General features: G+C 42.1%; 1 protein-coding gene across 1 annotated transcript in view; it reads left to right on the top strand.

Moving 5' to 3' along the window:
• The first annotated feature begins 354 nt into the window (after nt 1-354).
• Nucleotides 355-17265, top strand: part of cacna1ib (calcium voltage-gated channel subunit alpha1 Ib) — a 144601-nt gene continuing 127690 nt past the window's right edge. Inside the window, exons 1-2 of the mRNA XM_072683504.1 lie at nt 355-467; nt 6138-6271. Of these exons, the coding sequence (XP_072539605.1) occupies nt 375-467; nt 6138-6271 (227 nt within the window). The 5' untranslated portion in view covers nt 355-374. The remainder of the gene's footprint in view (nt 468-6137; nt 6272-17265) is intronic.

Consider the following 17265-nt stretch of genomic DNA (forward strand, 5'->3'; position numbering starts at 1 on the left):
CCAGTATACTCCAAATGATGCATATTGCACCAGTATATACTCTATACTGTATACTGGACCAGTATACTCCAAATTCTGCATATTGCATCAGTATTTACTACATATGGTATACTGCAGCAGTATATGCCAGTACCAGTACCAGTATATATACAGCAAACTGTATACTGTACTGGTATAAATATACTACACACTGCACCAGTATATAATGCATAATTTACCAGTATACTTTGCACCAGTACATACTGGATGACATATAAACATATCCTGCATTCTCTTGAAAGCGAATGGTGTTAAGTCATGAGTTGATTGAAACTGAACTGAATGGAACTGAGTTGGCCTTAACTGTAAGCTGCACGTGGTTCGAGCGGGTGAGTATGATGGTGATTCTGCTGAACTGTGTGACGCTGGGGATGTACCAACCCTGCGAGAACATCGACTGCTCCTCACAGCGCTGCCAGATCCTACAGGTAAGAAAACCCACACTTCTCTCTTGCTTCCTCTTCCTCTCCTGCTTCAAGTGTCTTCACTAAACAGCTCACTGAAGTATTGCGAGGACATTTCTCTCAGTGTAGAATGCAGGCTTATTAATAAAGGGCTGGTGTTCTCTGTGAATACTTGTCCTTGAGGACACACTCACATGTAAAAACAGAGTAATAATAGATTATAAAAAGACCATTGTGAGGACATCTGTAATTTTTACATCCTTGTAAGGACATCTGTAATTTTCCATCCCTGTGAGGACATTTGGAAATGCACTTCATTGAAGGGGGCATTTTGTGGACTTTTGATCATTGTTAGGACATTTGATCATTCATTTATTTGAGAGGACATTTGTAATTTCCTAATCATCCTAAAAACAGAACTTTCCATCATGGTGAGGACATTTCTAATTTAAATCCTTGTGGGGACATTTCTAACTTTCCATCATGGTGAGGACATTTCTAACTTAAATCATTGTGGGGACATTTATAACTTTCCATCATGGTAAGGACATTTCTAACTTAAATCATTGTGGGGACATTTATAACTTTCCATCATGGTGAGGACATTTATAACTTAAATCACTGTGGGAACATTTATAACTTTCCATCATGGTGAGGACATTTCTAACTTAAATCACTGTGGGGACATTTATAACTTTCCATCATGGTGAGGACATGTCTAACTTAAATCTTTGTGGGGACATTTAGAACTTTCCTTCATGGTGAGGACGTGTCTAACTTAAATCCTTGTGGGGACATGTATAACTTTCCATCATGGTGAGGAAATTTCTAACTTAAATCACTGTGGGGACATTTATAACTTTCCATCATGGTGAGGACATTTCTAACTTAAATCACTGTGGGGACATTTATAACTTTCCATCATGGTGAGGACATTTCTAAGTAAAAACTTTGTGGAGACATTTACAACTTTCCATCATGGTGAGGACATGTCTAACTTAAATCTTTGTGGGGACATTTAGAACTTTCCTTCATGGTGAGGACGTGTCTAACTTAAATCCTTGTGGGGACATGTATAACTTTCCATCATGTTGAAGACATTGCTAACTTAAATCATTGTGGGGACATTTATAATTTTCCATCATGGTGAGGACACTTCTAACTTAAATCACTGTGGGGACATTTATAACTTTCCATCATGGTGAGGACACTTCTAACTTAAAACATTGTGGGGACATTTATAATTTTCCATCATGGTGAGGACACTTCTAACTTAAATCACTGTGGGGACATTTATAACTTTCCATCATGATGAGGACACTTCTAACTTAAAACATTGTGGGGACATTTATGACTTTCCATCGTTATGAGGACATTTGGAATGTCTCTTCACTGTGAATTTGTGTCAATTTGTAAATTGACTTCAGGTTGTTAACATTGGGACCTTTCCGCCACTTTGTGAAAGATTGGAATGTTCTGTCTTTGGGTGGACATTTACAATTGTCCACCAATTTCTGGGCAATTCAAATTTTCATAAATTTTGTGGGTGTTGTAACATTGTTTTCATCAGTGTGGGGACATTTCATTGTTATGCCACTGGGGGGGGGGGGGGTGGATTTTGGAGACTACAAATTTTGCATCAATGTGAGGACATTCAAACTGTTAATGAATTGAAACAGTAAGACTTTTCCTTCATGCTCAGTGTCCCCAATAATGAAGACGTTACCAGTACGAGTTCCCGTACTTTTCCCCACAGAAAATAACAGTAAAGCATTCACTTATCCCTCCTCATTCACCACAACACCTCCTCAGGGTATCCTCCCTTTCATGTCCTCCGTGCGGTATCTGGAGCTACGTCTCCACTGCTAAACCTCAGGATACCGATGTCTATCAGTCTATCAGTCCACATGGAAGCACGGCTCTGCTAAGCCACCTCTCCTCCTGAAACCTGGGCAGGAATGATCCCATGTCAGTAACCTCTTTGGCTAATCCGCATGTATTCTTTCCTCTCTTTGTTTTCGAGGCAGAGGGCCGTAGCTGTCCTTGTAGGGATTTGGCAGAGTGCCAGGGCTAGCTTGTGTCCTTCTGCTTCAGGTGATATAGCAGTGATTCCTCCAAAGGGCTGAGGAAGGGAGATGTTTGGATTTCTGCAGTGTTCGGATGGCTGCAGAGCTGTAGGTTATCAAAAAGGCAAAAAATAATAATCCTGAAAGAAAAGTCTTGGAATGACTTTGACCCAGAATGACCTTTTATTTCATCTATCAAAACATCTTCTACCAGTGAGAAGAACCTGGGGGGGAGGGGCGATTCCGAGCCCCGCCCACAGGCCCAAATAAGGACTTCCTCCTCGTCCATGTTTGATTCAGAGTGTCTCGTTTTGTGTTGATCATGTTCAGGTTCTTAAGCAGCCTCAGCGCTTAGTTCGAGAAGAATTGCATGCTTGGAACCTTGAGGTAGCCAGAGAGGTTCCCGTTACTGCTCACGGTGTGTTAAGACCAGCTTCTGCTCGCCACCCGGCCATTCAAGGACATAGCGAGGTGAGGCTTGCTCGCTTTCACCCACGGTATACCCACGACTTTCGTTCCAGCTAGGCGACCCACGCTTACACAGCAGTTCCAGGTTGGGTCAGCTTAGCCGTTCTTGCCTAGTAGCTGGTCCCTCAGCTAAACTCCCAGTCCCAGGTGTGTTTGTTTTCGCCCTCTGGTTTGTCAAGTTTGCATTGTGTTCACCTTTATGCCCTGTAGGCTTTATGTCCTGCTGCTTATTTGAGTTTTGATAATAAACTACTTGCATTGGACCCATCTCTGCGAGTGTTTATCCCTCTGTGTCTGGCCTAGCCAAAGCAAGCGACATAACCAAGCGAGGTTTCTAATAAAGTGGACAGTGACCATATACAAACAAACCAATATTCCAGTGGAAGTATTTTGTGGCAGATGTATGTTTTCATCACATCTGCATTGTCTACGATCTACCCCCTACTCACTCAAAACTCACTTACAATGGATGTCAAATGGCAGTCACTTCCCTTCCTTTTCTATTCATGTTATTGTTTTGACCACTGGGCCCTAACGCTCGTCTAATCGCTCCAGCTAATTCTCACTAATAAGCTATCAATGCTGTTCATAGAGAAATGGCATGTCGCTTAGTCTGTTGATTACCCCCTCTCAAGCTATTAGCAGTAGCTAGTTTTTAATTAGTCAATGCCGAAGGGGCTGGGGGGCGGGAATGGTGGAGGTTGGGGGTGGGAGTGGGGGGTGGGGGGTGGTCTGAATTTTACAGACTGACAGCTGTAGCAATAAAAAATCCTATAAATAATAATGGAAAGTTAAACACACATCCTCACGCTGATGTAGGAGGTACATTACAGTCACGTCTGAATTTCATTAGGATTCAATCAATACAATTTGCTGCCTCACACACACACATAAACACAGATCCATGGAGAGCATAAGTGGAACAAGAACAAACCCCAGTCATTTCAGAAAGAACAAATAATCCCTTTTACAAAACAGCACGTGTCAAGGCGGAGACTTCTTGATCCCTCTGCAGTCTTTAATTGAGTGTTTGATTAGACGCATGTTTTGATGTAAGCTGGACTGTGATTACATTTCAAATGATGATTTTTATTATTATTATTATTATTCCCCCTCCCTCATATTTACTGAGGGAATTATATCCGCCCTGGAAAAGAAGACTGATGGAGGGAGCAGACTTTTACAGCAGCTGCTCGGTCATTGGTTGTTATAAATGTTTTGACTTATACACTCTTAAATATAAAGGTGGCTCTTTGAGTGATGCCATAAAATGACCACATATGGGTCCATTACAAATGTGGTTCTTTATGGAACTGAGGTTGTTTGTTTTGGAGAGGTTTAAGTGTGAAGGGAGCTTCCGAGGTCTAAAGAACTTCGAAATCAGGTGAAGGTTCTTTAGACTTTTGAAGGTTTCTGTCATGGCGTGCTAGGCCTGACACAGAGGGATTAACACTTGCAGAGATGAAGTCAAAGCAAGCTGTTTATTAACAAAAGCCAAGGATACATAAAAGGGCAAAACGAGGCAAAAGATGCAGCAACTATGGGGTACAAATGTAAACACAACACAAACGTGACAAACAAGAGGGCGAAACCAAACGAACCTGGGACTGGGAGCTGAGTTGGTGTGAACGGCTAGTGCTGGGGGAAAAACCAAAAGGGGACCCGAAAGAAATACTGCATGCAAAGCCTGGGCTAAACAGGGGTTAACACAAAGTATGCTGGAACGGCGCTATAACGACAAAAGGGGGGAGAACTGGGGGACCAGCCACTAAGCAAAAACAGGCCGATCAAACCTGGAACCGCAGCGTTCTGACGTGAGCGAGGGTCGTCGAGCTGAGGCGTGGGTAGCCAGTGAATCTTGACAGTGAGCGAGCGAGCCTCGCTGACAACGTGGTTAGCAGGGTTACCTGCTCCTGAATGCAGATACCAAGCCGAAGCTGGCCTTAACACACCTCTAGTCGTACGGGGAACCTCTCGGGCGACCTCAAGTTTCCAAACGATACGATTCTCGGCGTTGAACCATGGGGTTGAGGCTCCTTAAGTACCCCCAGTCACAGGTGAAACACATGAACCAAACAATGAACGATTACAACAGAACCCAAACACACGTGAACACGAATGAACTGAACCAAACACACATAAATGTAAATGAACATGAACCGACTCAACTGAACCAAATACATATGAACACGAACATGACAAAACTAAGGCGGATGTCCTTGTTTGGGCCTGTGGGCGGCGGTTCGGGATTGCCCTGGGGAGGCAGTTGTTTCACATTCACACTCATCTCTATTACAACATGGTTCTTTATGAACCGAGGTAGTGTGTCAGTGGAATTGCGCAAATAAGCATGTTTGTAATAGAGAAGTGTCAGTGTGAAGAGAGTTTAAAGGTCTAAGGAACTTTCAAGCAGAGGTTCTTTAGAGTTTTAAAGGTTTCTTGACACTCAAACAGATCTTTATCACAAATACGTTTCTTTATGAAACTGCATGACTCAATAAAACATTTGAAGCAGCTTATTTTCAGAGTGTAACTCATTTATTTCAGTTTTTATTTTTCAATGCATTTGAATTACTAGCTGGACACATTGATTATTATCATACAAAATAACCATAATCACCATTGAAACAACCATTTATTGCATGTTGATATTATTTCTTATCCTCTTATAAAATTACTATTCTGTTCATCATTATGTGAATAAAGATCTGTTCGTTCCAAATTCCTTTAACCCCTTAAAAAGCCTAGAGCCCGTGTTATTACAAACTTCTATTACCAGAGAACAGCCCCACCAGTTTGTTCAGAAGTCCCTGTAGTTACTGAGTAATTCACCTTAGTGTGTAATAAGACTTGCTGCATTTAGGGGTTAACTCCTATTCATTTCCAGCCATTGATGATTGGTTATTACAGGTATTATACTTTAACTTTTATACTTTTAATTACTTTGTAATTACTTTTATTTTACATTTTCTAAAAACACACGCATTTTCCATCAAAATGAATAACCTCGTGGCACTGTAATGTCTTGTGTATGAAGTGCACTCGCAAAACCTCATTACTCAAAACACTTAAACAAATGATGAAACACTGATTAAATTGAAATGGATGGAAACGCTTTGAAAACCCTTTGAGATAATCTCTCTCTCTCTCCCTCTCTCAGGCATTCGATGCGATGATTTACATCTTCTTTGCTGTGGAGATGGTCGTGAAGATGGTTGCTCTCGGGATCTTTGGCCGGCGCTGTTACCTTGGTGACACCTGGAACAGGCTGGACTTCTTTATTGTAATGGCAGGGTGAGTGCAGGCTGAACGCAGACAGTAAGATGACAGGATGTTGAACAATTAGGCTATTGTTATTGAGAAGCATCGAAGATTTTTGGAAATTACTCAGAGATTTCAGAGATGAATGAGAAGAATGCTGCTGTAAAAGTATCATTTAAGACCGAGCTTGTTTAAATAAAAATGTATTTCTCTCAAATTTCAAACTTTGTTTTTCTAGCAAAATTTCTAAATTTGCTATAAATTTCTAAAAATAAAAATTTCTAGCAGTCTAATTTCTAGCAGAGGTTTAGTTACGTACTTTACACCTTGGAGAAACATCAAAGTGTTCTACCTACTTTGTGGGTTTTGGGATTATTTGTGCATAGTGTGCTATAAACTGCCCATCTAAATTTGGGGACATCTAGTTTTTTTAGAAAGTTTATTTTTCCTCAAATTTCCAGAAAGTGTCTGAAAGAAAATAGAAATTACGCTGTTTCAGAGATTAATGAGAAAAGTGACAATGTAATAGTATAATTTAAGACAAAGCTTGTTTAAATAAAAATATATTTTTCGCAAATTTCAAACTTTGTTTTTCTAGCAAAATTTCTAAATTTGCTGGAAATTTCTAAAAACAAATATTTCTAGCAGTCTAATTTCTAGCAAAATCAACCCCAAAGGTTTAGTTACTTACAACTGCCTTGAAGAAACATCAAAGTGTTCTACCTATTTTGTGGGTTTCGGGATTATTTGTGCATAGTGTACTATAAACTGCCCGTCTAACTTTGGGGACATCTAGTTTTCTTAGAAAGTTTCTTTTTCCTCAAATTTCCAGAAAGTGTCTGAAAGAAAATAAAAATTACTCTGTTTCAGAGATAGATGAGAAAATGCTAATGTAATAGTATCATTTAAGACAAAGCTTGTTTAAATACAAATTTTCAAATTTTAAACTTCACACATTTAAACTTAAAAACATTAAATCATTAAAAATAGTATCTAGCTTTCTAAACCCAGCTTACGTTACTGTGTTGTCAATTTTATTTAAAATTCTCATGAAAATCTGGTACTTTCAGTTTCCTGACCTTTCACAGTTCCATCATGGGTTTTAAAAAGACTCTCTTACCTGTGAGAGAGTAAAGAAAGCTGAATATGAAAGGATAACGCAATATTTGAGCAGCAGAGACAAACAAGATGAGTAATATTATGAATTATAGTTCTGCCACTCACACACCAAGTTCCTCAGAGTTTTAGCACCAGGAACCAATCAAATTTCCTTTTTTTTTTTTTTGCAGCTGTCAGAGTGAGACTGCAGTGTCTCCAGATGTTATGACAGCTGGATCAGAGTGTGACTTCCATCAAGCATGTGTTTTTTTTGTTGCGGTGTGTCAGCAGCAGGCTGTGTGAGGGGCGATGGTTCACAGTTGCTCTTGGTAGGGTTCCCAGAATGCTGTGCTGGACTGGGGGTGATAGAAGCAGATTCAAATGAACAGCGCTGAAGCTACAGGGACATAATGGAGCAAGAACACCCTCTCTAATCCTGGACTGCAGCCATATCCCCTATCTGACATACACAGCAGCTTTCGCTGTATATTCAGCAGTATTGACATAAACTTCACCGAGCAGTCCCCGCTAACCAGGCTGCAGGCCATTAATGGCAGAAGTTCTCATCTGTGCCAGATGTTCATTTTCACTCTAGAAAATCAACCCCAAAGGTTTAATTACACACAACTGCCTTGAAGAAACTCCAGAGAGTTCTACAAGTCCAAACATGAAGAAACTTTGTGGGTTTTGGGATTACTTTGGGAAAACTTTGAGGACATCTATTATTTTTTTACTTTATGTTAAGGTACCATTATCCAGGTTTGTGAATTTGGAAGCAATCTGCTGAGAAACCTAATTGGATCATCATTTGTAGAGCGTTAATCAGACCCAAATACAGCCCATGAACTTTCTGTACAAGCTCAAACCAAGTTTTCAGCCCCGAACCTGCTCTGATCTTGAGAACCTGAACCTCACCTACATTTACATTTTAGCGACTTACAAGGTTACTGGTATTACAGAGGTGGGCCAATGTTGTGTTAGGAGTCTGGCCCAAGGACTCTTATTGGTGTAGCGCAGCATAGCCACCCAGACTGGGAATCGAACCCCAGTCTCCTACAAGGTGTGGTAGCTTACTGGCAGGTAGTGGTGTTATCTGTTGCGCAACACCAACCACTTAGTTTTGAGTCCAAACCTGGCCTAACCCCTCACAAAGTTTTGAGTCTAGACCTGGCCTGAACCACAGCAGGTTTTTGATCTGAATCTGAACCTGGTCTGAACCCCCTTTAGTGTTAAGTCCAAACCTGGCCTGAACTTCACCAAGTTTTGGGTTGAAATCTAGTCTAAATCTGAACAATTCTGAGTCCAAACCTGGCCTAACCCCTTACAAAGTTTTGGGTCCAAACCTGGCCTGAACTGCAGAAGGTTTTTCATCTGAACCTGGTCTGAACCCCCTTTAGTGTTAAGTCCAAACCTGGCCTGAACTTCACCAAGTGTTGGGTCGAAATCTGGTCTAAATCGTAACAATTTTGAGTCTGAACCTGGCCTAAACCACATAAAACTGCCTTTTTTAGCCTGAACCACATCACATTTGACCTCCAAAGCTAACCTAAACCTTACCAATTTTTTAGCCCAAATCTGGCCTGAACCACAGCAGGCTTTGAGAACCAACGTAGTCTGAAGTATAGCAAATTGTAAGTCAACCTGACCTGAACCAGAACAGGTTTTTCATCTGAACCTGGTCTGAACCCCCTTTAGTGTTTAGTCCTGACCTGGCCTGAACTTTACCAAGTTTTGGGTCGAAATCTGGTCGAAATCTGAACAATTTTGAGTCTGAACCTGGCCTAAACCACACCAGGTTTTCAGTCTGAAGCTGCCCTGAACCACATCACATTTTGAGGTCCAACTTGACATAAACCACACCAAATTTTTAACTCCAACCTGAAACGACATGGATGAACTAAGCCTGAACCAAACCAAATTTTGAGTCCCAACCTGACCTAAACCACAGCAATGCTTGAGTACGAACCTAGCCTAAACCACATCACATTTTACATCTGAAGCTAACCTGAACCTCACCAAGTTTTGAGTCCAAACCCATCCTGAGCCTGACAATGTTAATGCCGTAGCCCAGTCTGAATACCACATAATCAGCCAAAGCATTGATTAAAGCATTAATAAAACCAGATATTGTTGCTTCCCTTTTTTAGGGTACTCTAAATATTCAGCTGCCATAGTGCTTTGATGGCTAGTTTAACAAATCGTAGTGGTAACTTTTAGCCTAGCATGGATACCGTCTGGCTTCACTGGCTTTCCCTCGTCACGTTCCCCAGGCCTTTGCACAGCTACCCACCATGGAGCTTTCTCCATTCTGCCTCTTTAGCACACAGTGCTACACCTGTTCGGCTAGCAGTAGCTTTTAGCCTTTTTTAGCCCCACATCTGTATTCCGTACACTTCTAAAGCAGCTGTTGTGTTCAGCTTAGATTTTTTTTGCTAGTGTGCTGGGTTCATGGAAGTGTTAGTGGCATAAATATAGCAGAAATGTAACTGTGATGTAACAGTTTGGGAGTTTTGGATATGGCCCATTATACCGCCCTATTTTTCCATATGCTGGATGATCTTTTGAGGGAGGAAACAGCAGAGTTTGAGGTAATGGCCGAGGTAAATACAGTTTACCATTCTAGAGACCCTTTAAGATTGTGACTCCAGCCCAGAAAGACTTGTAGACGTTCTTGTAACTGTGAGTGTATGAGTCTGTATGAAGAAGCTGTCAGAATGGCGAGTCCACTTACTGTATCTCTAGTGGACATAGATGGGGTTGTGACCTTTATTGCCCTGGACCCAGCAGCAGCAGAGTGGCCAGATGGTGGAAACATCTCAGCAGACTTTTTTTGAGTGCCCAGGGGAAAGTCTTGGAGTGAGAGTCTATGTGTGTGTGTGTGTGTGTGTGTGTGTGTGTGCATCCAGTGCTGGGTAAAAGTAAGTGTCCAGAGACATGGCTCTAAAACCAAGGCTGAATTTAAAGCAGTGTTAGTCACACTTCATTTTTTGCTATTTTGGCTCTGCCTCTCTCTCCCTCTCTCTCCCTCTCTCTCTCTGTAGTGAATGAGTGTCTCTCCGTCGTTCACCTTCTCTCCTCAGCTGTCTTTGTTTCTGACCTCTCGGTGCCGTCTGAAGGTCGTTATGTATGCATGAGCCTCTTCACACTGACAGCAGGACTATCAGCCTCACACACATGCGCGCGCACACACACACACACACACACACACACACACTCGCTCTCAAACTATACTCCTCTCTCCTTTTGATCAAATGTCATGTATGACAGCTCAGTTGAAAATTCGCACAGAAATCCCAACTAGACAAGAGTGTCTAAATCCTTTAACTTTTCTGCCATGAATCAAAGTGAGGTTGGACACACACACACACACACACTTGGGGGTATGCATACTCACAGTCCAGTCTTTAAATAAATGGACAGCGGACATTTATCATTTTGGCTCAGTACTTCACTGGAGTTGTGATGAAACCATGAGTTTAAGTTTAAGACTGAGCTTGGATTGTAGAGTGTTTTGTTGTATTTTGGGTGAACCAGACAGAGGTTCTGAAATTCATACTGGAACCCAACTAAAGTCACTAAAAATGGCAAAATTGACTAAATTCTATTTGGAGTATTTGGTCCAAACATAGCTGAAACTAACAATAGCCAAACAACATACTGTCAAACCTGAGTGTAGCCCGAAAACATTCTGCCCAAACCTGAACACATTTCAACAAAATTCTGCCCAAATAGAAATATATTCAGACTACATTCCAACACAAACCAGACAATTCTGTCCAAACCTGACATTCCAACAGAATTCTGTCCAAACCTGACATTCCAACAGAATTCTGTCCAAACCTGACATTCCAACAAAATTCTGTCCAAACATGACATTCCAAAAAAATTCTGTCCAAACCTGACATTCCAAAAAAATTCTGTCCAAACCTGACATTCCAAAAAAATTCTGTCCAAACCTGACATTCCAAAAAAAAGTCTATCCAAACCTGACATTCCAACAGAATTCTGTCCAAACCTGACAATTCTATCCAAACCCAAAACCATTCTGCACAAAATTCTGCACAAAACCCACTGTAAAATAAAAAAATCTGTCCTTATATTTCCCACAACTGACAGTGTTTATAAAATGTACATTGTATGATTAAAAACATCCATCATCAGCTCCATTTTCATGCTTTGGTTTTGTGAATGTTGTTTATAAGTTATGCTTCATTATTTAGAATAAACACTAAAACACTGAAACACTGAAGCAGAAATAAACTAAAGTCCAGAAACTCCAACTTATAACAAATTCTAGAAATGTTCAAGCTTAGACCACAGACATCAGCAAATCCTTTTTTTTCAAAATCTTCAGCCCTGTCTTCAGTAAGTAATAAATACATGGTTCACATGTGCAGTTCAGGTCAGGTGAATGACTTGGTCTCGGCCTTATATATATATATTGGTTTTACACTGCGGTTCATCGCCCTTCTGCAAAAGTGAAGCACATTTGATAGTTGATTGATTGAGTGAGATGCTTCTGTTCACCTCAGAATTTGTTCTACTACTGTCAGCAGTCACATCATCAATAAAGACACATGAGCCTGTTCCACTCATGAGGTGAAATGCTTTGGATCATGATGAGTTTCATTTTGTTCTCCACACTTTTCAATTTGGTACAATCTTCACCTCACCCAGAGTTCCTAGAGTCCTCTAGAATGTGAGAAAAGTCTACATGCTTTTTGAAGTGATGAGAATGATTTTTTTCAACTGGATGAATCCCAGGTGAATGGGAAAAAGGACAGCATTGTTTCCTTTGATTAATTAACCAAACCCAACTACTTAATATGTCTGTGTAAACCCAACAAAATGTACCACATTTCATCAAAAATCTGACTAAACCCTGACATATTTCAACACAGTTCTATCTAAACTTGATTACATTCTGTCCAAACCACGTAATTCTGTTATTCTAAACCTGATATTTCTGTCTAAACCCAACTACATTCTGTCCATATTGACCATATTTAAAAAAGGTCCAAACCTTCCAGCTAAATCCTATTAAAACTGTGCAATTTTGTCCAAACCTGATATTTCTGTCTAACGTTCTACATTCTGTCCAAATTGACCATATTTTTAAAAAATCTGTACAAACCTTCCAGCTGAATTTCATTAAAACCGTGACTGCATTCCAACTCATTTCTTTTCAAAAACAAATAGGGTCACATTCTTTAGATCAATAGTAGAATCATATCAACTGAACCAACTGAGTGAAATAAGCTTTTTTCATTTAATATTTGTGTAATTTTCTTTAAGAATGGGGTCCAATTTCTAATTTGCAAGTGTTAACACTTCTTTGGAAAGTGTTGCAGTAGAAATGTATCAAAACACAAATCGATTTACTGTTCTCAACTTTATCAACCCTAAAATGCCACTGAATAGCACATAATTGAATAGCATTATGGACAGGTAAGAACACCAGTCATCTTGACAGGGGACCTCGTGCAAATGGAGAAGTAATTCCTTGGCCAGTATGATTTGGTAAGCATGAGTGATGGACATGCCAGGCCAACAGCAATGTGCTGTCATCCATCGATCTAAGTATGCTGTCAGGAGAATTTGCTGGAAAGGCAGAAGGAGATGTGCTGATCTCATTAACTGAGGTCAGCATTTATTTTGATTGAGGAACAGTGCAGCGAGTAGATGGAGTCGAGACTGGAACTGTAGATGGGGTGGAGGAGGAACATGTGGACCAGTGGAATGAGTGTGCACCCATTGAAATGTCTTGGGCAATGCCTACAGCAATGGCATGCAAAAGAGGCCATAGCTAAAGGAAGCTGAAGGTAGAACCAGGCTGGCAAAACAGGACAGAAAGCCATTATATGTCCAAATGTTTGTGGACACCCCTACTTTAATTGCTGACACATATATAATGTCTAGTCCCTGTAGAGAAGTACTAATAGGAGTCTCTGGAGCAGATAGCCAGAAGCCTTGAGCTGTGGACCAGTGGAAGAACTGTGCTCTCTGGAATGATGGATGATGGTGGCCCATTCAGTACTTCTGGGGAGTTGGGGCTCATGAGGTAGGGTGGAGATCATCCAACATCCTGACCTCACTAGTGCTCTTGTCACTGAATGCAGTCAAATCCTCCTCCAAAATCTAGTAGAAAGCCTTCTTCCCTGGATGGTAGAGACAGTTATTCCAAAAAAACAGGATCAACTCTTTTTAACTATGAAAAAACTATGAAGGAGCAAGCGTCCCAATACTTTTGTCCATATCTGCTCATTACAATACATCACCTTAGAAGATGTGAATAAGTATATACAAGTCTGTGTTGGGTCTACTGTTGAGGAATCTCCAGTGATGGTCAGTGAGTCCAAGACCAGCTTTGCTCTCTGGATGGGTGAGTTGGAGGGCCAATTATGACCCTACCAATCCATTTGTGTGATGGTAGCCGACACGGGCATCTGTTGGCTGGCACAGTTGGCAGTTAGTGTTTTCCTCTCCAAGCGTGTTTAGTCTAATGTCTAATGATGTTCCTTCAGAGGCATTGGCATTGACTTAGAGCACCTTATCTTACCCTTACCTTCCCAACTCTGTGGAATTATAACAATGGCGTAGACCTAACTCGGACATGACCTCCGCTGTCCATTGCACAGCTTATTTTCCACAGGTTTGATAGTCTCCAGTGACTATCAAACTATCAAAAGAGATGTGTTTTTCTTTCTATTGTGCTCTCTCTCTCTCTCTCTCTCTCTCTCTGCTCATCTGTCTGTTATAGACTAATCTTCCTTCTATACAGTCTTCATATACTGTCTGACGCTGACAGCAAATCAATCCTTCTCCTATCATATCAGTCTGATCCACATGGCGAGTTACAGAAGACACAGAGAGAGCGTATGCAGACTGAAAGGGAGAATAGCTGAAGGGTTCCTCCACCCATCATCACGCTCCCTCCTTTCTGTCAGTTCAGCAATCCCTCATGGTGGTAGGCATTGATCATGATATCTCCTCAGATCTCCATACTTTCCTCTTTCCATTCCATCCCAGAACAAATTAAAACTTTCATCTACGGGCCTATACAGTCTTCCCCACTGTCCCTGGATTCACTTGACTCCAACTTCTAACTTGGTGCTCAGCATTGGTTGACACAACAAACCTGGGACTTGGAGGAGTTGGGAGCTGAGCGGGCACTAGAGCAGCACTCAATACATAGTGAAGGAGATCTGGGGAACCAGCTGCTAGACCAAATGGCAAGGCCGACCTAACCTGAAACGCCAGCGTACTGCTGCAAGCGTGGGTCACCCTGCTGGGGGTGGGTGACCTGAGTTTGCAGACCTGAAGCGAGCGAGCCTGAGTAACCGGGAAAACCTACTCCTGAACGAGGGTGAATCGCCTGAGCTGACGTAAACACACCTGAGACCAAAGAGGAACCACAGGGCGTCCTGAAGGCTCCAATCAGTTAGTACCCCCAGTCCCAGGTGTAACACATGAACCAAATGAACATGAATCGACTCACACATGAACACAAACGAGGCGGAAGTCCATATTTGGGCCTGTGGGCGGCGGCTCGGAATCGCACCGGGGGAGGGCACATGCCTGAAGCCCTTCCTCCATAATGTAATGTCCTATAAATTCCATCTCTACCTTGTTCACGTGTCTGCGACAAGTTTGCCACCCCTGAAGGATGCGTTTTTCTGGACAAGCTGAGAGATTCAGAACAGTCACGCCTGACGGAGGCAAGGAGGAGCTCGAGAAATTTGGGCTGGAGTTCTGGGAGGAGGAGCTTTGAGCTGATGGGACCCGAGGCCAGACATTCCAGATCGGGGCAGAGGTTGAGTATAATTGGAGCATCGGGAAGAGAAGGGGCGGTGGAGGGGTGCCGATTTTCATCACGAGGAGGAGAGGGGACATATATAACTCCTATAAGTTAATACCTAGAAAGCACTGACTCAGCAAAAAGCCAATGCATGTTCTGCTGTTTTCTACGTCCACGTTTCTATATCCGTGGAAATTGGGCAGCAGATGGAAATCAGGTTGAAAAGTGCTGAAGTCTGGAGGTTGTGACAGTTGACGTTGCTCAGAAAGTGACAAAGTGTCGGTGGGGTGTATAGGTAAGGGGGGAAAAAAGGCCTGTCTGGAAGCTAGCTGCTAATTACTCCAGCAAACACTCCAGCTGATTGATACAGCTTGAAGTGTCTACTAATGGAACAATCCAGAAGCGCACTAGGGAGGCACTTTAAGACACTTTAAACCCACAAACCTGTGATTCAATTAAAGAGGCACTAAAGAGCTGAAAAGGTGTGTTGATGTGCGTAATATGTACACATGTGTTTCGCATTCGCCCGTCCATCGGTGCATTTACAGTACGTATGTGTTTGTGTATGTGTGTATGTGTGTGTGTGGGGGTGGGCGGCGTTGTATATGTCTCCTCTGAAGCAGCGTTTTCCACTGGCATGTTGAGCCTTGCTGTGTGAGCTGGCAGGATGCGTCTAAGAGCGAAGGCTGGAACAGATGGAGGGATTTAATTGATATCAGGCTTGATGTTGTGTGTGTGTGTATGTGTGTGTGTGTGTTTGTGTGTTTATGCATACATCTAAATATGCTCAGCAAAAGCATAATAAACAGACAAGCTTTACTCGGCTGTCTCATGCACGCAGACATTCAGCCCCTCTCCATATGCACATAGCTTGTAGTCAGAAATCCTCTGGATATAGCATATACTCATGGGACTGAATGAATCGTATGCTGCGTTCAAGCCGACTGAGAGCTGGGATTTTTTTTAAGCCTCCCACTTCCCACCTCAGCTTCGGCAGTCTGAGATTGGAAAACAATGGACACATTAAGATAGCTCTTGCTTGGCTACTGTTGAGTGGTTCGGGCTTTATTTTAGAAGAGAATGTAAGCTATGTAGTGCTGGGAATTACAGTTATGCAAATATCTGCCTGTGTAACAGTTCTTACATTCATAAGTTCATGTCCTTGGCATTATGCAATTTTTAAAATCCTAATTTTCCTGTTAATCTTCTATCAAAATGAAAGTGGAACGACTTTTGCCTCCTCTTAAATGTCTCCGAGTCTCTGAGGAGTCTGAGTCAAGTCTGAGGTGTGAGTCTGAGTCAAGTCAAAAGTCTCTGGGGTGCAAGTCTTCTGTCCAGTGTCCAATCTAGACACTCTGAGTCAGGTGATCAGTCTCTGAGGTCTGAGTTTGAGCCACATCATAAGAGTCTATCCACATCAGAGAGTAGTCTGGAGTCTCTGGAGGGTGAGTTCCAGGTGGGTTTCAAGCCTCTGGGGCGCAGGCCTGAGGCAAGTCTTGAGCTGAGTCAGAGATTTTGAGTCTCTGGGGTGTCATATCTTGAGTCAAATCTGGGGTCTCTGGGGTTTAAGTCTTAGATGGGTTCTGAGTCTCTGGGTGTGAATCAGCTCTTGACTCAAATCTTGAGTCTCTGGGGTGCAAGTATAAGTCTTGAGTGTTGAGTCTTAGGGGTTTAAGTTGGAGTCCAGTCTGGGGTGCACATTCGAGATGGGTTTTGAGTCTCTGGTGTACGAGACAGAGTGAAGTCTAGAGTTTCTGAGGTACAATTCTAAGTCAAGTGTTGAATCTCTGTGGTGTGAGTTCAAATCTGGTCTTTCATTGATGGGTTTTAAGTCTCCAGGGTATGAGTGTTTGAGTCTGTGAATCATTTCGGTGTCTTGGGTGCCTTGAGCATCTGTCCAGTGTCTCTGAGATCCTATTTGGATCGTGAGACTCTGGGCTGCAATTCTGAGTCAGCTTTTTGAGTCTCTGGGGGCTGTGTCTGAGTCAAATCTTGAGTCTCTGGGCTGCAATTCTGAGTCAGCTTTTTGAGTCTCTGGGGGCTGTGTCTGAGTCAAATCTTGAGTCTGGGCTGCAATTCTGAGTCAGCTTTTGAGTCTCTGGGGGCTGTGTTCGAGTCAAATCTTGAGTCT

This window comes from Salminus brasiliensis, chromosome 7, assembly GCF_030463535.1.
Source record: "Salminus brasiliensis chromosome 7, fSalBra1.hap2, whole genome shotgun sequence".
Taxonomy (NCBI): Eukaryota; Metazoa; Chordata; class Actinopteri; order Characiformes; family Bryconidae; genus Salminus; species Salminus brasiliensis.